The sequence below is a fragment of the Mastomys coucha genome, unplaced genomic scaffold, assembly GCF_008632895.1.
Source record: "Mastomys coucha isolate ucsf_1 unplaced genomic scaffold, UCSF_Mcou_1 pScaffold8, whole genome shotgun sequence".
In the NCBI taxonomy this organism is placed as follows: domain Eukaryota; kingdom Metazoa; phylum Chordata; class Mammalia; order Rodentia; family Muridae; genus Mastomys; species Mastomys coucha.
The window spans coordinates 67,306,877-67,330,726 of record NW_022196914.1 but is presented as its reverse complement, the minus strand read 5'-3'; the positions used below and the strand labels follow the sequence as shown (position 1 = coordinate 67,330,726).

The 23,850-nt window shown below is 37.1% G+C and overlaps 2 protein-coding genes across 5 annotated transcripts in view; one reads left to right on the top strand and one right to left on the bottom strand.

Annotated features, from left to right (window-relative positions):
* Positions 1-12,207, top strand: part of Kif2a (kinesin family member 2A) — a 62,336-nt gene extending 50,129 nt beyond the window's left edge. Inside the window, exons 17-21 of one of the 4 annotated variants that reach the window (XM_031360451.1) lie at positions 3,558-3,671; positions 4,595-4,745; positions 8,187-8,288; positions 8,839-8,974; positions 11,325-12,207. In XM_031360451.1, the coding sequence (XP_031216311.1) occupies positions 3,558-3,671; positions 4,595-4,745; positions 8,187-8,288; positions 8,839-8,974; positions 11,325-11,410 (589 nt within the window). In that variant the 3' untranslated portion in view covers positions 11,411-12,207. The remainder of the gene's footprint in view (positions 1-3,557; positions 3,672-4,594; positions 4,746-8,186; positions 8,289-8,838; positions 8,975-11,324) is intronic. The other 3 variants (XM_031360450.1, XM_031360452.1, XM_031360453.1) reach the window with 3 other exon arrangements.
* A 2,553-nt stretch (positions 12,208-14,760) lies between these two features.
* Positions 14,761-23,850, bottom strand: part of Dimt1 (DIMT1 rRNA methyltransferase and ribosome maturation factor) — a 12,862-nt gene continuing 3,772 nt past the window's right edge. Inside the window, exons 7-12 of the mRNA XM_031360454.1 lie at positions 21,732-21,855; positions 21,275-21,367; positions 20,497-20,561; positions 19,256-19,319; positions 16,536-16,642; positions 14,761-14,933 (exon numbers count right to left, since the gene is read on the bottom strand). Coding sequence (XP_031216314.1) covers positions 14,891-14,933; positions 16,536-16,642; positions 19,256-19,319; positions 20,497-20,561; positions 21,275-21,367; positions 21,732-21,855 — 496 coding nt within the window. The 3' untranslated portion in view covers positions 14,761-14,890. The remainder of the gene's footprint in view (positions 14,934-16,535; positions 16,643-19,255; positions 19,320-20,496; positions 20,562-21,274; positions 21,368-21,731; positions 21,856-23,850) is intronic.

Below are 23,850 nucleotides of genomic sequence, written 5' to 3'. Positions count from 1 at the left end.
AAAACTGGCCAGGCAGTAGTAACATACTCCCTTAATCCCAGTACTAGGGAGGCAGAGGCAGGCAGAGTTTATTATCATTTAAAAAAATCTCTTCAGTTGAAGCTGGGTTATGTGGTGCCTGCCTTTAATCACAGCACCCAGGAGGCAGACATGGGAATCTCTCAGCTAGGGATACACACACACACACTCTCTCTCTCTCTCTCTCTCTCTCTCTCTCTCTCTCTCTCTCTCTCTCTGGAAGGCTTCCCCTGGCGGCCCTACCCCTACCCCACCCCCACCCCACCCCATCTCCTAATCTCTTCAGTTGAAACAAAAGAAGAATGTGGGAAGCAGCTCTTAACTAGCTTCCATAAAAGCTCTAGTGTGTTCCTTCAGAAAAGAAAGCTGCTCAAACCTATTGCTCTCTAACTTGATCAACGTCACCTCATTTCTTTAAAACAATCTTCATTTTTAAAAAGTTGTTTTCATGCCTATAAATGTACCTTTGAATAATGTTAGTAACTATATTTTGATTATTCTTTTCGACTTTTATATTGTGCTTCTTTGGTTTCTGCTGAAGAGATTTTTCAGTGATAGTAAGGATTGTTAAGAAGTACTAACTGATTGGCCTAGAGATGTAAGTCAGTGTCCATGTTTGCTAAGCATGAAGTAGGCCCTCTGGGTTCTGTTCTCATTCCATGGGGGAAAAAAATCCACAAAAGTACAAAATAAAATAGCTACTTAAAATACAAAATATAATAGCTACTTAAAAATATAATAAAGCTTTAAGTAGGTTCAGTTTTTAATAACTTTTATAGTTTGAACTATGAGTTCCTAGTCACAGGCATTATTGTCTTTTAATTAGTTTTTTAGTATGTAGGAGTTTTTAAAAATAATTTTTAGATGCTTTTCCCAGAGTTACTCAAGGAGGGATAGGGAATACTTTTTGTGGTAGATTCTTACTACAGAATCAAAAAAAAAAAAAATTGTTTTAGACACCTGATAGAATTAAAACAAACCCCTCCATGTCTTAGAACTTTAGCCAAAAAATTCCTGTTAACATGAAGCTACTAATATACAGTGAGATCCCAAGTTTTTCACATTTTTGACTACTTAAACCACTAATTTAAGGTATTTTGCTAAGCTGTCTTCGCAACTCACTATGTATCTGAGAATGACCTTAAATTCCTGTGTTCTTCTTGCCTCTGCATTCCCATTGCTAAATAGAGATATGCACCATCATGCCTAGCTAGATATGGAGGGTTTTTACTATGTACTCTGTTGTCCTAGAGATTGTACTAGGGCCTTGACCACTCTAGACAAATGCTCTGTAGTAAGCTACATTCCCAGCCTGGAAATTGTTTACTTCTTTTTTTTTTTTAGATATTTTCTTTATTTACATGTAAATTTCTCCATTCCCAGTTTCCCCTCCAAAAAACAAAGAAACAAACAAAAACAACCAAAGCAAACCCCTGTTGCCTCCCCCTTCCCCATGCCTGCCACCCTGCCCTCTCCCACTTTCTGGCCCTGGCATTCCCCTACACTGGGGCACAGAACCTTCACAGGGCCGTCTTTTTTAAGACTCAGCATGTAGATGGAAGAATAGTTTTTAGGACAAAGCACCTGCCTCCCTACTTTGTGGCAACAAAGGGCTAATGTGCTCTGCTTTCCTTATCTTGAGCACAGTGAGATCAGTGGCCATACTTGTAGTAAAGGACTGTTTTAAGAACCTGAGAGAAGTGATCTTTGTAAAATGTTTAGCATGACACTTGGAAATTATTTTTCAGTCTCTTTTAGTTAAAACTATATATTTTAGAAGTGTTTTATAGGAGTTTGGGGATAGTTTATAACAAAGCATATTGGAGTTAATAATCAAGATGATAAGTCCAGTTCAGTAAGTCCAGTTCAGTTAATAAAATTGAGACACACTGTCAGGTGTATGACACTTGCCTGTAAGCCCAGCAGGTCAGACAAGATGCAGGAGGATCAGGAGTTTAAGGTCATGATTAGCTATAGAAAAGAAGAAAGAAATGTGGAACAGAAAGAATAGTGAGTCATTGTTCCAAGAAGAAAAGCTGTACTAGAACTTGTGAACCAGTTTTCTGAAGCAGAGGGTATTCTCTGGGTAACAAAAGCACTTAGAGTGATTGAAACACAGAATAGTTATTGAGAGCTTGCTTTTTATTTATTACTGTCATTTTAGAAAATTTATTAGTGTACATAGTATAGTTTGGCTTGCATAAGAGAATATGTAATAGTTAAAAATCCTATGGGTGACACTAATAGTGTTTCTCAATGAGATTCTGAAGCATATAAGAAATATATGTATACATATATACATACATACATGCCTCTAGTAAAAGGGTAAAGAGACATTCTGATATTAAACCTTCGACAGTGAATGGACACAAGTAGAAGTCTCTGTGTGTGTGTGTTAGCTTGTACTTTAGTCACATGATATTCTTTCTGAATAACATCAAATAATATACTTGATTTATCTAAGTTAGTTTTCTCATCTGTGAAATGAAGATAACAGTAAGTTTCTTACAAGGTCTATGTAATACCTAGAAGTTACAAATTCTGGTATTTAAAAAATAACAGCTACTATAAAATGTCATATGATGCAAGATTTATTTAATTCAGTTATATGTAACTGTTATAGTCATTAGCAAAAACATTTTAAAATTCCATTCCTAAAACATTTACTTCCCACATTGATAATCAGAGACACCAACCACAGAAACTTATCCATCTCATTCTTTCAGTCATATGGAGGCTTCATAGCTAATACAGTTCTAAATGGGTAGATTAGAGTTAATACATTGTAAACTGGATACCCTAAGACATTATAATGAATTTTATTCTCATATCTGGTTTTTGAAGCACTGCAAAAGTTGAGGTCTCAGGGCTGGGAAGCTGGTTCACATGGCAAAGTGCTTGCTGCTCAAGCATGAAGACCTGAGGTTGGATCCCAGCGTGTATGTAAAAGCTGAGCATAGTGGCAAACACTTGTAACCCCAGAGCTGGGAGACAGGAGGAGAGCAGGGCCCCCCAGTCACATTGATGAACAGGCTTGGTTGAGTTTTGGTCTCAGAAAATAAAATGGACAACGTTGTCATTCTACATCAACTGTTAACATCCACATCCACATATATGTGTGCATATGACACTGAGATGCACACACATGCATGCATGCACACACACTAACACACATACACACACACAATGTTGATTCATTGAAGCTGATAAAATATGCTGCTGTCCACATGAAGAAATTAGGTTGATTGGGTCTTGTAGTTAAAGCAAGGAGCCTTCAGATTCAGGTAATAGTCTTGCCATGAGAAGTTTGTAGGAAGATTTAGGAGAAAAGGAAGAAGTCAACTAGAAAAGAAAGACTTAGGAGTTTTCTGTTTTTAGTTGGGGATCAATAAAACATAAGTGTGGAAGCATATTTATGAAATCATACTCTAAATTAATATTCTTACAACAATGTCGATACTCTTTCTAAACAAAAGTTGAACTGTGCATTCCTGTGTCTATCAAGAGCTCTCTTAATTCTCACTGTTTTGGTACTGCAGAGTAAAGGAGTTTGGAATTAGTCCTTCAGACATTCCCTTCTCCCAGGGTAGTGGCAGTCGCCCTGATCTCTCTCCTTCTTACGATTATGACGACTTTTCTCCTTCGATTACCAGGTCTTGCTTCATTCTATATTTAAGATTTTTTTCTTTGACTAGCTTGTTTTGAATTGTGCTACATATAAACATTTCATTTATTACTTTTGTTCCAAGCCATTTTTCATTTTCATTTAGCAGGTGGTGGTTGTACTGCATGATCTGCATTTTTATGTCCTTTATTCATTTTTGTTAAAAGGTTATTTAGAATTTAAAGTCCCATATTTCTCTTTTTCTTTTTAAAAGATGATGTCACTTTTGCATATTTATCTTTAGTATGTGATAAATAGTTTCTTGTCTGCAAGGAGATACCAGTCCTTGTGATTCAGAAAATATATCCTTTTTACAGTGTGTTAAGTAAGAAGTACCACTTTAAAAAATGATTCTTATGATCTTTCGGCCCTGAGCTGGTCATGGTGGCACAAGCCTTTCATCCTAGTACTTGGGAAGTAGAGACAAGCAGATCCTTTTAAGTTTGAGACCACCCTCTGTAGTCTGCAAATGACATCCAGGCATACATAATGAGACCCTGTCTTAATAATTTAGCCAAATGAAATTATTTCTTACTTAGCTATCTTGGCTAAGCAGTATAAACTTCTCTGGTTTCATTAGTGGTTTCTTTATGGATCTTAACAATTTTTCTCTCATAAGATGTAATTATGATTATTTATAATTATACTTTATAATTTATAAATTATTTATAAATTTATTTATAATATACTTTGCTAACTTTCCCTGATTATGAACAATAATTACAGTTGAAGTAAGCATAAAGTTAAGTAAACTAGCATTAAACAAACAAATGCACAGATTTCAGATAAATTTGACCTGTAAAGTGACATCATCAGTCTTACTGTGCTAATTGATTTGCTTTTGTATTGAAATGGTTCTTGTTTGTATGCATGAGTCTTTGATAATTTTAGATAACTTTTGTGTATTTATAGGGTGAAAGAATTGACTGTAGACACAACTGCTGCTGGTGATGTCCGTCCAATAATGCACCATCCACCAAGCCAGATTGATGACTTAGACACACAGTGGGGTGTGGGGAGTTCCCCTCAGAGAGATGATTTAAAACTTCTCTGTGAACAAAATGTGAGTGACATAATCTCATTGTTACTGATCTCGCATTAGTTTGCTTCATCCATAGCAGAACTTACTTGAACTCTGTCACCTAGCACAGGGCTCTACAAGTCCCCCCTGTGACTTTAGCAACCATCTGTTCAGATAAGTACAGCTTTACTGGAATATAGATGTGCTTTTCTGGCTGCTTTATTTCCACAGTGGCAGTGCCAGAATGCAAGCTTATGAATCCAAAATAATTTCCTGGCTTACTAGCCCTCAGATAATAGCCTATTTAGTTTTCATATTTTATGCCTACATTAAAATTTAGTGACTAAATATTTTAGGATTGTATATAAGTACATCATATATAAATCTTTGTAAATATCTGTCAACATACTATTAAAAAGTTACAATGACCCTAGCAACACCCCAAAACAAAGAGAAACAAACAAAACCCCAACAAAAATGTTAACTTCCATCAAATCTATACTTTTCTATATTCAAAATATAAAAAATTATATAATTTCAAAGTACAATTATTTAGATTTTATTTGTTTATTTTATGCATGTGAATACACTATAGCTGTCTAGAGACACACCAGAAGAGGATATCAGATGATATTACAGGTGGTTGTGAGCTACCATGTGGCTGCTGGGAATTGAACTCAGGACCTCTAGAAGAGTAAGTAGTCAGTATTCTTAACCACTGAGCTACCTCTCCAGCCCTAGTTATTTTCAAAATATATATTCTATAAGGATAGGCAAGTATAAATGAGAAAGCATGTGATCTGGACATGTAGTCCCAGGACTTGAGGGCTAAGGCAAGAGGATTGCTGTAAACTTGAAGCCATAGTAAGTTCCAGGCTAACAAGGGCTGCAGTGTAATATTCTATCAAGAATAAGCAAGATGGACAGGAAATGACTCAGTGGGTAAAAAGCTTGTTGAAGTAGAAAGACTATAAAAGACAAAGAACTAAAAATGAGATCCTAGCTTCAGTCCATCTTCCTAAATTTCAAAAGACACCATGATTGTTCTTAAACTCTCAAAGCAAACCCTGAACTATGCCTAGATATGATACCTTCCAAAGATAAAACCAGAGGAAGAAAGAGACAGCCACTCCTAGAGTTTATCTTTGTATTTTATTGAATCTTACTAGATCTACACAGGCCAGTATTTCTTTGTAAGATTTAGTTTTTGCGTATGATTGTCTGCCACATGTACATCTATGCACCGTGTGTGTACATTGTTGAAGGAGGCTAGGACAACAGATTCTAGAACTGAAGTTAGAGATGGTTGTGAGCTGCCATCTGGGTGCTGGAAACCAAATTCAGGTTCTTAGAAGGGCAGTCCGTGCTTTTAACCTTTGAGCCATCTCTCTAGTCTCAATCCAGGGTTTTAAAACGCTACATCAGCTTTTATATACCCCATGTTTCAGAGTGTATAAATCTTTTACCTTTGCTACCACCAGGGAACTTATTTTGAGATTATTCATCAGTGTCATTATATTAAATGTTAGTACATGTGTACATATTCTTGCAATATTCTCAGCAAGAGACTGAAAGGAAATAGAATCTAAAATATGTCCTTGATTTAAAACTAATATTAAGTAGATGGTTTATGAAGTACATTAGAATTCCAAAAATACACTTCTACAGATAAACTTGTTTAGGAGTGAAGTGTATGTAGTGCAGGAATTTGTATAGTTTCTAGTCCAAAGGAACCAGGATATTCTGGGCCTGAAGATAAAGTAACCATGTGGGAAAAAATGTTGTGTGTTTATTCATGAAAGAGAATATAGAGGCTGTTAGCATGTCCTGATAAAAGCAGATTATTTATTTCCATAGAAAAGATAAAAAGGGGGCTGGAGCGATGGCTCAGCAGTTAAGAGCGCTGACTGCTCTTCTGAAGGTCCTGAGTTCAAATCCCAGCAACCACATGATGCCTCACAACCATCTGTCATGAGATCTGATGCCTTCTTCTGGTGTGTCTGAAGACAGCTACAGTGTACTTACATATAATAGTAAATAAATCTTAAATAAAAAAAGATAAGAAGTTCTTTACTAACTTGATTGTGTAAACCTTAAAATATAGCTTAATAATGAAAGTCAATTGTCTGCTTAAATTTTTTCATGCATTTAGAATCCTGAATGATTTTTTTGTAAATGTCATTTCTACTCACATTTCTAAATAGATCTCTACATATTTGTCTTTGCCACTAAAGCCAGACTATGAGAAAACAGAATGAGTTAATAGAACAATCAGGAAACTCTAAAATTAAGCTAAACCTGATAAGTTTTGAGTTGATATAACTATCAAAGCAAGCCTGTATTTTCATGTGTTTCTTTGTTGTTGAAGTACAGTTATGATTTGTCATTTGAAATTTCTATAAAATTATCTGGCTACCTAGCCATGTGGTAATACACTGTAATTCCAAGAGAGGCTCTAAGCAAGAGGACTGCTGAGAATTTGATGGTAGCCTGGACTACATAATTTATCTGGGAATGCAGACAAGTCTAAAAATACATCAAGTATTTCCAACTATATGGGAATCTAAGGCAGGAGGGATGATTAAGTCCAGCAATTTGAAATCATCCTAAGCAGAATTGAGAGATTTCTGTTTCTCTTTAAACAGAATTGCAATTTTTTTTACTGTATAAGTAAATGATTTATATAGCATAAATGAAAATTGGTTTTGTTTTTAAAAATGCCTAGTCCTTGAAAATACTGATTTTGATAGTCACTGTGAAACATTGTACCAAAGATTGTATCCTTTTCATCTTTCCTTTCATGAGAAGAAACTTAATCTGTGCATAGTAGCACACATCTGTATTCTCAGTACTTGAATTGCAGGGTGCCTGAGCTACATAATATCAGGCCAACCAGGGTACAGAGCAAGATCCTGCTTTTTTTCAAAAAGAAAAATCGAAGTATGGTCTCTGTGTGCATGTTGTTTTCATGTTGTTATAAAGTCATGCATATGTGAAAGAAATTGTTAGAGAAACCAGCACAAACTAGTAAAACCTGAAATAAACTGAACTAAAAAGCTAGACTGTTCCAAGAGATGTTTTTTAGGGTACATCTGCAAATAATAATAAATTCCTAAGTGAAAATTAATCTACTTACGAGTTGGTTGATTTACTTTGACTTATATAATTGTGACCCAGAGAAAGACACTACTGTGGCTTTTCTTCTTCTATTATTTTAATAGTTTTTTTTCCATTTGTCTCCAAAGTTTAATTTGCCTTTCTAAAAAGACTGCAAACCTGCTTTTGAGTCTGGGCTTATAGCTCAGTAGTAGTCGTTTTTAAAGGCTCATGAGTTTCTGAGAAGGCTCAGAAGGAAGGAGAAAAGTAAAAATAAAGCATTGCCTAGCAATCGCAAGGCCCTGGGTTCAGTCCTCAGCTCTGGTAAAAAATAAAAAAAGAAAAATACTAAGCTTTAGGTCATATTTTTAAACTTTGTGTTTTAAGGAAGAAGAAGTTTCTCCACAATTGTTTACTTTCCACGAAGCTGTCTCTCAGATGGTAGAGATGGAAGAACAGGTTGTAGAAGATCATAGGGCAGTGTTCCAGGTACGTAAGAAAAGCCTTCTGGCCAGCAAGCCTTAAACTAATCAGAACTTTCCGAATTCTTTGAAAATTACTTAGTTGTATATGTTTGTATTTACAGGGCATGTGGTAGTAAGTATCTCTGTGCAGTGTTTTTCTTTAATATAATGAACAGGCTGGGCGGTGGTGGCTCACGCTTTTAATCCCAGCACTTAGGAGGCACAGGGAGATGGCTCAAGAATAGCCAGGGCTACACAGAGAAACCCTGTGTTGAAAAACTAGAGAAAACAAACACTACATACATATAATAATAATAATCAATTCAGTCTGAGGATGTAGTTTGTGGTAGGATGCTTGCCTACCATTCACAAAGCATGCTAGGGTTCATTCTCTAGCTAAAAAAATAAACCTAAGTTTATGAAATTATTTGATTAAATAAAGATGTTATGTCTACTAATATTTTTGAGAGTATCATTTTTAAGTATGTTTGAGAATTCACAATATGTAGATCAGTCTGATATAAATATTTGTGAAACATAACAATTTACAGGTCTTTTTATTGAATTTTTGTTAGGAATCCATTCGCTGGATAGAAGATGAAAAGGCTCTCCTAGAGATGACTGAAGAAGTAGACTATGATGTAGATTCTTACGCTACACAACTTGAAGCTATTCTTGAGCAAAAAATAGACATTTTAACTGAGTTACGAGGTAACTTATTTCCTATCTTTGTTTTTATTTGAACTTTGCATGGTATTAGGATGTGTAGTAATGAGATTTTTGTATGGTGACACACAAAGTAAAGATTGTTACAGACAATTTTAGTACCTTCATTCAAAACATAACAAAGATCATTGTTTCTCTTAAAACAATAAATTAAGCTGGGCAATGGTAGCGCACGCCTTTAATCCCAGCACTTGGGAGGCAGAGGCAGGCAGATTCTGAGTTTGAGGACAGCCTGGTCTACAGAGTGAGTTCCAGAGCTACACAGAGAAATGCTGTCTTGAAAACCCTAATTAATTAATTAAAAGACAGCTTGGGGGATGATTCCATGAGTAGTTGCTTTTTAGTGAGAACCCAAGTTTTGATCCCTACAACCCATGTAAAGAAAGGTTAGGTGCAGGCACACACATCTGTTATCCCAGTGTTCCTATGGTAAGTTGGGAGGGAAGTAGAGATATAAAAACCCTGGAAGTCCCAGCTACTCTAGAGTGGTCTGTGCCATGGTAAACAACAGGGACCATCTTTTTACATGGTTGCCAAGTAGAATTACTGAAAAGTAACTGTCTACTGAGGCTGATTCTTAGAATTTCAGTGATATGGAGAAGTTGGAATGTTGCGGATCCTGAGCCTCAAAGAGTCATTCCAAGTTCACTTCTGTGTTTGATCTAACTTTGTATCTGTAACTAGCAGATAATAGCAGACCTAACATCTTGATAAACTGATAAAAACTTTTGGAAAGTATTAACAAAGCCAATCAAAAGATAAATGCTATAAGATAGTGTCTGAGGCCAACAGCGGAGCTTTCTCCACAGCTGAATCCTACCTTTCAGGTGTTTCCACCATTGTGTTTAAGAATAAAGTGGCTTCATGACTTTCTTTGTTCTGTTACTATAAAACCTTCATAAAATTATTTGTACTTGAAACATGGAATTTGGGGTAACCTAAGTCTATGTTCCTAGGCCATTGCCACTCACATTTGACTCCAGAATACACATCTCCTATCTCCCTTAAAAGAGGCAAGGACAAGTTCCTCTGAACACTATAGCACTTATGTACTCACATGAACATACACACAGATTAATAAAAAAATTACCATTTTTCCATTGTCTCTAGTCATGTTTCATGCCCTGTATTTCTGCCTGTGTACCTTTAAAAGTACCCTGTCTATATTGATTTTGCTCCTGCTTCCCTGAATGTTCATGTGTGTGTACATGAAATCAGAATGAAATTCCTACTTTTAGCCAGATTTGCTGCCTAATTTTTTTTTGTTTTTCGTTTTTGGTTTTTCAAGACAGGGTTTTTCTGTGTAGCTCTGGCTGTCCTGGAACTCACTCTGTAGACCAGGCCTGCCTCTGCCTCCCAAGTGCTGGAATTAAAGACATGCGCCACCACTGCCCAGCTGCTGCTTAAAATTTTAAAGCAAGCCCTTCGTGAAGTTGGTGATTGGATATCATGTCAAATATAGTCATTAGCGACTGTTTCAGAAAAGTTAATTTTGTAAAATATTGTATTTCTAAAAGGGAAATTTAAGCTCATTTTTTCACATGTAGGTCTCATCACACAGTATTATATGTTGTGATGATTGAACCCAGGGCCCCCTGCAGCCAAAGTAGAATTACATACCTGTTGTCATTGTCTAGAGCTCAAGGTGGTCATTGTTGAGGAGTACTGTTCCATGCAAAGTAAAATGTTTGAACATTGTTGCTTGTAAGCATTTATCCACTAAGGACAGCACCATACCACTTGTGATAATGAAAACACATCTAGACATGACTAAGTTTTCTGGGAAAAGCCATTTCCACTTGAGCAGCACTGCTGTAGAAAAATGTCTCATTTCCACAGCTCCTTGTATTTTAATAATTTATTAACCTATTGATAGCCTGGTTAATAAAAGGCAGTAGATAGATATGTAAGAGTAATTATGTATTGTTCTATTAACTTCTCTCATAATCCCTGGTGAGAAAACAGGTATTTTTTTGAAATCCAGTTTTAAATTTTCTTAGCTAAAAATGGTGGAGTATGACTGAGTAGAAATGTCCTAATACTGAAAGGAATATCTGCTTTCCATCCGAGTAAGGCTCGTTTCCCAGGCTTGTTTCCCTTTACATGGAATTACATATTTAAACATTTAAGTCCTTCCTGTATCCTCCAAAGAACAGAAACAGACTAAAACTCAATAGTATAAAATGTGTATAAGAGAAACTGGTTGAAAATAAGTTTCTACTAGGTATGCATGAGTTACAGTTGAGCATAGCTATGAGGTAGCTGATAGACACTATAAAAGTTGTGCAATGTATTGTTTACAATACTTACTTCCTTGTTCTTTTCTTATTCCAAGATAAAGTGAAATCTTTTCGTGCAGCACTCCAAGAAGAAGAACAAGCCAGCAAGCAAATTAACCCCAAGAGACCCCGGGCCCTCTAAATTGGTATTTGCTACTAAAGGATCCCCAGAATCCCCAATACTGTAACAAATGGTGGTTCAACTGTAAAGGCCACTTGAACGTTTTTGAAATCTTAAGTGTGTGGAAAAATATCTTGTCCTTCATCTGAATGACATTTCAATTTTGTGAAACACTCCTTTGTCTACAAAATGCTTCTAGTCCAAGAGGCACAACTAACAATTCGGATTAGTGAAGTATTTTGTCTCATTAACCCAAATAGTGATTGCTTTTGGATATCCTTGCCAATTTTATTTAAAGATTGTGGAAGTAATCCAGAAGTGGAAAATAGGGGAAGCCACAGAATTTCCTTTAACTCAGATCGATTTTCATAGCAAGACTGAGTGATTTTGAATACTTTGCGTGCATGCATACCTCATCAGTGATTGTACATACTTTGCCTACTCCTAGACAGTTGTGCTTACTCATCCTTCTGTGCCTTGACTAAGGCTACTGACCCTAGATTTCTAAAACAGCCAAGATAAATTACACTCCTTATTTGTAACTGTAAATTACCTTTATTGTGTGTACATTTTTACTGTATTTGAGACATTTTTTTGTGTGTGACTAGTTAATTTTGCAGGTTGTGCCATATCAATTGAACGGAACTAAAGTCTGTGACAGTGGACATAGCTGCTGGACCATTCCATCTTATATGTAAAGAAATCTGGAATTATGATTTTAATACCATGACATGTGATTATAATTTTCTTAGCATTTTCTTTGTAAAAAACTAAAATATAAACTAGTTGGTGTATAATAAAAAGTAAAGAAATTCTGAGAGGAGTTTTATCTTAGGATAATACATATATATATATATGCAGTGTGTGTGCCAGTGGTGTTAATAAGACTAATAGTGGAATTTGATCTTTAACAATGCCATTATTTAAGTTGAAGTGTTTATTAGCTCACCAAAATTTAACATACTGTTAAAGGAAACTGGCTTCTGATGCATGAACATTTGTATGTACACTGAAAGTAGTCCATAATACAAGTTAGATAAACCAAGCATAGACAGTATGTAACCCCTGAGAAGTGTTGATGACTTACGAGGCAGGTCATACCAAGCTCCATCAAATACCTAGTATGTGATGATTTGTTATTTGGTGAGAATCATATTTCACCTATAGATTGATGGTAAAAATAGGCTACTCTTTAAATGGCAGCACTCATTTTTATAGCTGCTAATCCAAGAAGGAAATCTGGCCAATTTTCATGTAAATATAGTTTAAAGATATATATATATATATATACATACACATATGTATATCTCTAGGAGTTTTCCCTTGGTTCCCACTATAGTCCAATAGGTTAGCCAGAGAACCTCCCATGGATCTCTTAACTCTAGGGAACCCTACTGATTTACTCAGTGAACCAAGGGGAAATCTATGAATAGAGTCAATGAGCCAGATTCTTTACTTCACTAGTCATAAATGAGAAGAGTAGCTGTGAGGAATCCTAATACCATGGTGAAAGCTCTGTAAACATGAAATCTAAATCAAATGTAGATTTTTTCACAGTATGCTTATTAATAAATGAAATTTATGAAACATTTAGAAATAATGTACTTCAATATAATCACCTTTGTTTTGGAAGGAACTCAGGTTTTCTTGCAGTTTTATGCTATATTGTATTTGTGTTTGTTTCAAAGACAAGAGGAAGAATGAAGGACTATTTCTATTGACCTTGCAGAAGCTGTTTTAAGAAGGTTATTTTTGCTGGGTATAGTAGTACATGCCTTTAATTCCAGCACTTGGAAGCAGAGGCAGGTGGATTTCTGAGTTCTGGGCCAGCCTGGTCTACATTCTAAGTTGCAGGACAGCCAGAGCTAAGTACTTTGACTCCAGTTTTGAAAGTGGCTCATATGTAATGGGCAATAAAGACACAAACTTGCTCATAACTTGCCTAACAGTTTAGCTTTAATGTTATTGGCATTAGACAGGTATTATCTTTGAAGGTTCCTATAGATAGATACATGTTTCCTTATTGGCTTCGTCCTGATCTGTAATCAAGAGTATATCAATAAGCATCTTGGTAGGTAAAATATGATTCAGCTTTACAGAGGGAAAGCTTTAGTTGGAAGAAAATAAGCTGAGAAAGCCTAGTCAAGCACAATTGTTTCCCTAAGGTAGGGATGGTACTCTGTAAAATTGTCCTGACAATAAACAAACTTTAAGAGGTTACTATTAATGTAATAAAAGTTGCTTCTGCAGCTAAGTAAAATGTTCTTGTTCTAGATTAAATATTCTTTAGAAATTTCTCAAACTTAAAGGCTGCTAACTATTCATAGCTAACATTGTAACAGTGTTTACTCTATGACTTTGAAGCTGGATTTTGGAGGAAAAACTGTAGGCAAACTATATTCTTAAGTTTACTTAGCATTCTTTTTCTAAAGTAATTGGAAATATCTCTTTTAAGTTTTAGGTTTAAAGAGAGCCAAATATCCAATGAAGCTAGTTTAGTTTCCTTACATAAATAAGACAGCTAATTTATTAAAATATATAAATGACATTTACCTTCTACCTGACAACTTTTAAATAACTTAAAAAGAAACACCAGGTACTAGAATTTTAATTATCTAGAAGTCAGGAATAACCAGGAGCCTGTACTTGCAGTGTGTTCTTTTAAAAAGCTGAAAAATAAAACTGGAAAACTTACTTTGCACAGGTGCAATCCCAGAATTTACTTTAGGTGGCTGAGGCAAAAGTCTGAGATTAAAGTTAACCTCAAAAAGACTCTCATCAAGAAAGGAAATTAATCATAAATTAGTGAAATGTACTTGACAAAACCCTCTACAATTTTTCTAAATCTGAAAATTGTAATTTTGTCTCCCTTAAGAAAATACCTGATTTAACATGAGTTAGTTTTTTTCCAAGCTTCTGCATTTCACAGGTAGAGCCACATGCAGAACATGCCTGCCTGTACTATGTCACTGCAGCAGACCTCTAGCTCCCAGAATTATGTTGTTTGTGTTGCAACAGGCAAACATTAACACATAGGAACTACGTAGGATGAAGGTATATGAAGAAAAGTCACATTAATTACCTTACATGTGAATGAGGAGTACGGGGGCTTTCTGACTAGTTGAGTGATCTGTAGGCCTAAGTGAGCCTCACAGTCTAAAACATAGTGAATAAATAAAAGTAACATCTTCAAACAATAAATTGTTAGAAAATTTAAGTGTATGGTTGTGCGTGTCTGCGGCTTTCAAACTTGAAGACCATTGAACCCTGCCCTTTGTAGTAGATTTAAAACACTGGAAGCAATACGCGCACATGCACGCGCGCGCGCGCACACACACACACACACCACCTTTCACATACAGGATAATAAATGGTATAAAAGTTTTAAGTAATTTATAAAGTAAATGATGTCCTGTAGAACAAAATCAGTGGTATTCTCAGATATTAGGATTGTATAATGCCATTTTTTTTCTTGGTCTTGAAAAAATAGTTTTCAAATGACTAGGAGAAGTGGATACCTTCTGCATTGAATCCATGTAGCAACCTGAAGAGAGACCAAGAAGAAATGGTGTTAAGCCACAAACCCAACTTCTGACACACATGTACCTATACCATTAATCCTAATACATAATAAACATGTTAACATACTGAAGATGCCTCCCAGCACCAGTCATTAAGGAAACTTGAGTACGCCTTAGTAAAAACCATGGCATGTTTGTCTTTTGTTGTAATCTACTGCTTTAAATTAAGTCAGACTGAAATGACCTTAAAGTCTTGCTATCTGTAGCGTAAGCTCAGCAGACTTGTTCTATTTCAGCATGATCAGCTGAAAAAGAAACGAGCTGGAATTTGAGGCAAAGTGAGATGAGTAACTACTCTCTGCCCATTCTCTGGACTGTTACTGAAGTTCAGTGAAATACACAGTACTTCTCTTTGAGGATACTATGTGCTTATCTAACTTCTGTTAGAAAACAGCACACCGAGGAAGTTAAGGATTCAGTCTTTTAAATAATGTTTGTACCTGAGGTTATTTTCTAGGATGCCTTATAGGAAGAGGTCCATGTGGACTAAACTGTCTGAAAAAGCAAAGTGTAGGTAGGTACTTAGGAATGGTGCTCAACTATTAGGATTAACATCCACACTTGGTCCTCCTGCTAGCCAGCCAGTAACACAGTAACTCTGAACTGTCCTACTGAAAAAGCAGACTAATGTCTTACAGCACCCCATCCTCATTTTTAAATTCGGTCTCTAGAATACTAATGCTTTAAAATTGGGGACACATCCTAGAAGAAGAGTACCTGTCTAGGTATGCAAGGGCCCGAGTGCAGTCCCCAGCAATGTAAGAAAACAGTTAACAAAATGTCCAGTAACTTCTGAAAGTTAGTGTTAGCGATTAGTACAACTGGGTAATTAACTGAAACTTGCTTAATACAAAGTAAAACAAAATTTAGTCCACATTGCTGAAATAACTATACCCTTTAATTTAACACATGTAGAATTTGCCTCAGGCCACATAACTGCTATTAAATAAATAATCATGATGTGATTCTGACATTTCATGCTTCTCTGTTTAATAGTAGCTATTCTAGTAAGGAACTAATGGGTCATCAACTCCAGTTGTGTGTTACGATGCTTTTTCTAGTGTGAAAAGGTGAGCAGAAGCTGTTAAAAGATCGTGAATGGGTTTGGAGCAGGAGGAAGAAAACAGAGCTCACAGGAACCCAGGCTATGCTCTGCACAGACTGTTCTTTCCTGCTGTTTGTAACACATCCATTCTGCTGCAGCTAACTAGCTGACATCCTTTATCCTAGTGGTTCTCAACCTATGAGTCATGACCCCTTTGGGACTGCCAGAGACCATCGGAAGACAACAGGTTATTTACAATTCATGACATTAGCAAAATTACAGTTATAAAGTAGCAATGAAAATACATGATGGGGGCCACCACATGAGGAACTGTACTAAAGGGTTGCAGCATTAAGAAGGTTGAGAACCACTGCTTTACACCAAATAACTTTTCTACTCCGTGAAAGTGCTATGCAATAACTCACCCGGGTAGCACCTTATGCTGCTTAAAGCCTTTAATCTTTATCTGAAGATACCACAGTAAAGAAATGTAAGCATTTAGAACAACAAATGTAATTACCTGATAAAGTCATCTATGTCCATGGAACGGGCCCGTTTGTCACTAAAACCTGTGCTGGTTAGAATTTGCTGTATTTTATCTGCTATACTGAAATCTTCTGGTATTACCTATCAATATAAAATCCAGAATAAATGAGCAACACATCTTTAATGAAGATACCATACCATGACTTTTTTTTTGACTTTTTTTTTCAAGTTTAGTAATTATAGCCACCTTTAATAAATCTATGAATAACAGCTGAGAAAATCTGACAGTGTGGGTAAGACTTATGATTTTTTGACAGAATACTTAGATTACTTGCATTATTACCTTGCATGCATATATTGCCCCTTTTCATCTTTAAAATGTAAAAATGTAGGTTTCAGACTTCATAAAATTTTAAAGCAGTTACTGGTTTTTTGAAAATAAATCATATATTCTTGACACATAGTTCACCTAACCAGGTAATTTACTCTCAGGAGTGACTTCTCTTTTAAGTATACTACATGTTGCTGGATATAATAGCTCACCCTATAATCCTAGCTGTTAGGAAGAGGACTAACCCAAATTTAGAGCAAGCTTATGCTACAAAGTAAGACTCAAAACAGTGATTGGCCTTACTTGATTTACACCATTTATGCAGAGACCTTTTAAAAATCTAACTTCGGGTTTTTTTTTTTTTTCCGGTTTTTGGGGTTTTGTTTTGTTTTGTTTTTTGGTTTTTCGAGACAGGGTTTCTCTGTGTAGCCCTGGCTGTCCTGGAACTCACTCTGTAGATCAGGTTGGCCTCGAACTCAGAAATCTGCCTGCCTCTGCCTCCCAAGTGCTGGGATTAAAGGCATGTGCCACCACCGCCCGGCCTAACTTAGTTTTAAAAATCAGCCTCATATATTGTAGCTTTTGTCCATATTAGAGAATGGAGATAGTACCAGATAGTGGTCATGTATGCCTTTAAGCCTTTAATACCAGCATTTGGGAGTTCAAGCCTAGTCAAGAGAGCTATTTTTGGGACAGACAGGGCTACACAGAAAAAAATCCATCTCCAAAAATAAAAACCAAAGCAAAAGGAAATAGTTTTAATATGTCTGCTCGGTCAAACTTAGAATGCTTACAAACCTACAAACTTATTTGCACATACCCACACACGTGTATGCATGAGAATTTCTACACTTGAATTCAAATCAAACTGTTAAGAGGCATATAACCAGAAATCAGACATTCAGCCTGATTTATTTAAGTTTCTAGATGTTTAAAAGCAAAACAATAACTTTATATTTGTGCTTACTAATATGATATAGTGATGTATATGCCTTTAATCCCAACACCTGGGAGATAAAGTAGACAGCTGCAGGTCCTCAACTATATAGTGGCAGCCTAGGCCAGTATCTGAACAACAAACAAGATAATTTAGGATAGTGTGGTGGCTTAAAGAGGTTTGGGGCCCTATAGACTCAAGTGTTTGAATGCTTGGGCCATGGGAAGTTGGGAGGTGTGGCCTTGCTGGAGGAAGTGTGTCACTGTGGGAGTGGGCTCTGAGGGCTCCTAGTGCTCAGGCTCCACCCAGTGTGGAATCAGAGCCTTCTGGATGCCTGCAAGGAAGACAGTTCTCTTCTGCTGCCTGCTGTTCAAGATGTAGAGCTCTGGTCTCCTCCCAGTACCAAGTCTACCTGGTTGCTGCCATGCTTTCCGCCATGATAATGGACTGAAACTCTGAAACTAAGCCAGCCCCAACTAAATGTTTGCCTTTATCAAACATTAAAGATTAAACATTATTAAAAGTTTGCCTTGGTCATGGTTTCTCTTCACAGCAATAAAACCCTAAAACAGGTTGCAAATTACAGACATTTAAGCCAAGAAAACTATTAATCTACATATTTGAGGAAATTACAAATCAAATGAATACAACTATTATTACGGCTAAATACAAATGTTAAAGAGACAGGCTTCATAGATTCACAGCCTGTTGAAACTGAAACTCAGCCTAAGCTACATAGCAAGACCATTTCAAAATTATAGAAAGAGTTTTATACTATTTACAAATATGTATTGACTTTTAAGGGTCCACATAAGTTTAAAAAAAATTTTTTTTTTGGATAAAAAGAATTTTGAGGGTAATTTTTTCAAGAGTTTAAAAGAGAAACACTACAGAGCAGGCAAGCTGCATGCCTTAGCAGCTGCCCTGAAGAGAACAAAGGAGGGAAGGGGAAGACTATGCTGCCTGCAGTAAGCGGCCATCTGTCAGCCAAATGGCAGGGAGGGCCTCTTCAGAGAAGGAGGAAGAAGTCCAAAGTTAGGGAAGACCTGCTTAGAACACATGAAAGTAAAGAAGGGTACAGGCAGGCCGACTGAACAAGCTGGATGGTTGTGTTCTGTAAGAGACTGGTAAAAAGAACATTTTAAAAAGTAAACCAGGCTGGAGAGATGGCTCAGTGGTTAAGAGCATTGACCACTCTTCCAGAGGTCCTGAGTTCAATTCCTAGCAACCACATGGTGGCTCACAACCATCTGTAATGGAATCCAGTGCCCTCTTCTGGTGTGTATGAAGATAGCTACACTGTACTCATACACATTTTAAAAAAAAAAAAAAAAAAAGGAAACTGCACTGAAAAATCCAACAGGCATACGCCTTTAACCCAGCACTTAGGAGGCAGAGGCAGGAAGATGTCTGAGTTTAAGGTCTATAAAGAAACCCTATCTCAAAAAACAAATGACCAAAAATCAGTGAAATGATTTCTACTCACAGTATTCTGTACTGAACAGTGAATTCTGTAGTTTTTTTCCAACAACTGTTGTACTGCACTTGATCTGGAAATTATATGACAAGTATAAAATCAGTTTATACATAATTTAAATTTAGACAAGATGAACTGTATGTTTCAGGTCTATCAGGTGGTTCAGTGGTAAAGGCACCTGCTGCCATGACCTGCAATCTGAAACCAAGCCATAGAACCCACACAGGAAGGAGAGGACCACTCTTGCAAGTTGTTCTCTGACATCTCCACATTAAAAATTCCACAAAACATCCTCTTAAAGAAACAAATTTGTGGGCTAGAGAGATGGCTCAGCGGTTAAGAGCACTGACTGCTCTTCCGAAGGTCCCAAGTTCAAATTCCAGCAACCACATGGTGGCTCACAACCATCTGTAAAGAGAGCTAATGCCCTTTCCTGGTGCGTCTGAAGACAGCTACTTACGTATACTTACATATAATAATAAATAAATCTTAAAAAAAAAATTGTTAGGTCTGGTGGCAATGGCCTATAATACTAGCTGCTAGACACACTGAGGCAGGGAGAATTATAAGTTCAAAGCCAGCCTGGAACTCAAAAGGTAACAACAGGTCTGAAGGAATCACTGAGTACTCGGCATGCTTAAGACCATAAGTTCAATCCTTGGCATTGCCAGGAATAAGGAGTTCAAGCTCTCTAAAATCAAATCTTACCTCTTTTGTCTTTGGATACCACCAGGTAATGTTAGATTTTTTTCCCAAGTTAATAAAACAGCACAAATAAATAACCAATAAAAATTAATAATGATACACCAGCACAAAGACTAGGAAGTGCTGAACTACTAAAGGCATTTGCTGTGCACACCTAATAATCAGAGTTCCATTCCCTGAACACATATAACACTGGGAGAGAACCAATGCGTCAAAGAAGTCCGTCCACTGACCTCCAAATGTGCACTATTTGACACATGGCCCCACCTACAACGAAATGTAGAGAAGAAAACCCAAAAGCAAAGACTTGGAAGATTTGTAGCTAAATTACTGGTTTTTCCTATTTTGCAAAGAAAAATTTGACTCCCAACTCCAATTTTCTTATATTTTGCCTCTCAGAGTAGCATGAAATTTGAAAAGGTGAAGTCTGTCTGATATGAGTAATATTTGTACTTTAGGGTACCTATTTATGGGTAAAAGAACCAAATGCTATGACAGTACTGGAAAACTGGTCCTTTACCACCACAAAATAGTAGGCAACTTACTTGAATGCCGCGGATAGTGTCTTGTTTTTCCGAACAAAGGTGATCCTAACTAAGCCATCCCATTCCTGAAACATAAGATAGATATTTTCTTCAGAATACCCAACTTCTTATCTCCTCCATTTTTATTTATTTATTTTTTTGTTTTTGTTTTTTTTGAGACAGGGCTTCTCTGTGTAGCCCTGGCTGTCCTAGAACTCACTCTCTAGACCAGGCTGGACTCGAACTCAGAAATCCGATTGCCTCTGCCTCCCAAGTGCTGGGATTAAAGGCGTGCGCCACCACTGCCTGGCTGTATTATCGTTTTTTTTAATTGAGGGGGAAAATTCTATCGCCACGCATAATATGGCATCAGGATCACTTTCCAAATAGATTTAATGTAGGCACAGTGGCACATGCCTGTGATCCCAGCACTTACAATCAGGAGTTTAAACTGAGGTCATCCAGTACACAGAGAATTGAGCCACATGAGACCCTACCTTAAGAAAAAAAAAAAAAGAAAGAAAACATCAGTTTAAAATACCAACATGACTTAGGATGTCACTTGTCCAACAAGTTTTTCTCTTATGTAATTAGTTAAATTTTATATCAAATGGTCTAGTTTTTTTTTTTTTTACCCCAAAGCAGTAGTAATTCTAATTCAAACATGTTTGCCCTAAGGGCTGAGGATGCAGTCCAACTGGGACACATTTACTTCGGCACCACCAAACACTGTTATTTGTTCAAACACAATTTTTTCAAACACAATATTGTTCAAACACAATTAGTATTTTGTCCTCACCTGAAAATTGATGGGTGGTGGCGGATTCTTAGGTTCTATCCTTACCACGCTGGATTCCACCTTGGGGGGCGGTCTGAAGTTATTCTTCCCCACCTGTTAATCAGAAAATGTCCTCTCTGAGACAGCTTTATTTACTTCTGGTTTGTTTTCAAACAGGGTCTGACTATGTAGGTCAGACTGGTATGGAACTCAGAGATTTTTACCCTCTGCCAACTGACTGCTGGGATTAAAGGTGTATGCTACCATAACCGGCAAGGGTAACTTTAAGTTGTTAATCAAAGATGTTGGCCAGAATATGGTGTGGCTTAGGCCTGAATTCCAGCATTTGGGAAGCTGATAGTTCTAGGCTAGCCTGAGTTAAAGAACAAGATCCCCATCTCAAAAAGGGGGTGGGTGGAAGGTGGGATTTCAGAGAGCAGGCAAAGTGCTCCAGGATGAATTAAAATAAATCTCATACCTTCATTAGATGATCCACGCGTGCTAAAAGCTGTGTATTAATGGAGAGTCTACAGTATAATTTATCTCCAGGCTTGGCAACCAAACGAAGGGCAAACTCTCTTTGAAACATAAGTATAGCACATCTGAAAAGGAAGAAAAAAGGAGTAAGAAGAATCATTCATTTTCCAGTTACTGACATAGTTCTAATTAAAAAATTTTGTTGTTTTTTATTTTGTGTAGCTGAGTGTTTTGTCTACATGTGTGTATTTGCACTTGTGTGGATTTAGTGCCCATGGAGGTCAGATGTGGGCAGTGGATCCTTAGACGAGGAGTTAAAGCCAGTTGTTAGCTGCCATGTGGGTGCTCAGAATAGAACCCTGGTCCTCTGCAACAGCAACATATGCTCTTAACCACTGAGCAATCCCCCAGTCCTTATAGCTGTAATTTTAACTGCAGTTCATTGTCTTGGGAGGGTGTATGGCTAATGACAATATGATCATAAGGCAGAACACTTTGAGCCTTAATGTTATTATCACAAAACAGTTAACACTCCTAGCCTCAAGAAGATGACTTTCCCTCGGGTTAGATAAACAACTATTTAGTATTTAGATCTTATTATGTACTTACTAGTCTAGATGGCTTCTGGAGAAAAAAAGTTGACTCCACAGAAGAACTATATTTGTGGTGTAGTTGGAATTACATCTGAGGTATGGCCTGGTAGGTTGCAATGTTCAGTGTTCCCTTAGTTTAACAATTTAAAGTATGTGGACTTTTTTCTTCTGCAAGCAATGGTAACACTTTTAAATGTAAGTGAAGAAAAGAGCATTTTCAAAACTGTATTTGACTTTTTTGTGTGTGTGGTGTACTGGGAATTGAAGCAAAGGCCTCACGCATGCAGGTAAATGAAGCAAAGGCCTCACGCATGCAGGTAAATGAAGCAAAGGCCTCACGCATGCAGGTAAATGAAGCAAAGGCCTCACGCACGCAGGTAAATGAAGCAAAGGCCTCACGCGTGCAGGTAAATGAAGCAAAGGCCTCATGCATGCAGGTAAATGAAGCAAAGGCCTCATGCACGCAGGTAAATGAAGCAAAGGCCTCACGCGTGCAGGTAAATGAAGCAAAGGCCTCACGCGTGCAGGAAAATGAAGCAAAGGCCTCACGCGTGCAGGTACATGCTCTACTACTGAGCTTTATCTCCAGTCCTTCTGCTTTTGATTTTGAGATCAAGTCTCACTCACAAAGTTGCCCAAACAGGTCTTAAATTCACAATCCTCCTACCTCACTCCAGTTATCTATATGTCTACATATCCCAATCAAAACTTTTATAAAGCCTACGTGCAGTTAACTTCTACATGATCTATTCCGTGCCACTTAAAAGGGAATGGGAGGAGAGGTAAAGGCATGTTGCTAAGCCTGAGCTTGATTTCTGACAGCTTTCAAGTTGTCCTCTGACCTCTGTAAGTAAGTACAGGAAGGAACACTCCACACAAACATACAACTTCTCAAAAAGTATGGTTATAACCCCCACAATTTATGAACTTTATTTTATAAACTGCATATATGACTTAGTGTCAAAGAACAGATTTAAAACATAGTTTTAATAACCAGTTAAGAAGTTACTCCAAGTATCTAGACATAACTTAAGAAAAATATTTATCAATGTTTATTCAAGAGGATTAGAATTTACAATGTAGAAGGAATGGCATGCACACACATTTATCAGCCCAAAGAATTTATCAACTAAAAGACTTCCCTAGGAATCAGTATTTTCTTATGTGTGTGCACTCCTGTTTCTGAGTAAGCTATTAGGCAACTTACACTGACAACTAGCTGTGTAACCAAAGAGGAGTCTGAAGTGATCTGCTTCTCACTCACAAGTGCTGGGAATTCAAGTGCTCACCACCATGCTGAGATTCCTGTGGTGTGGAGACTGGCCTAGGGGCTTTCTGGATGCTAATAAGCACCCACCATGCTGAGATTCCTGTGGTGTGGAGACTGACCGAGGGGCTTTCTGGATGCTAATAAGCACCCACCATGCTGAGATTCCTGTGGTGTGGAGACTGGCCTAGCGGCTTTCTGGATGCTAATAAGCACCCACCATGCTGAGATTCCTGTGGTGTGGAGACTGGCCTAGGGGC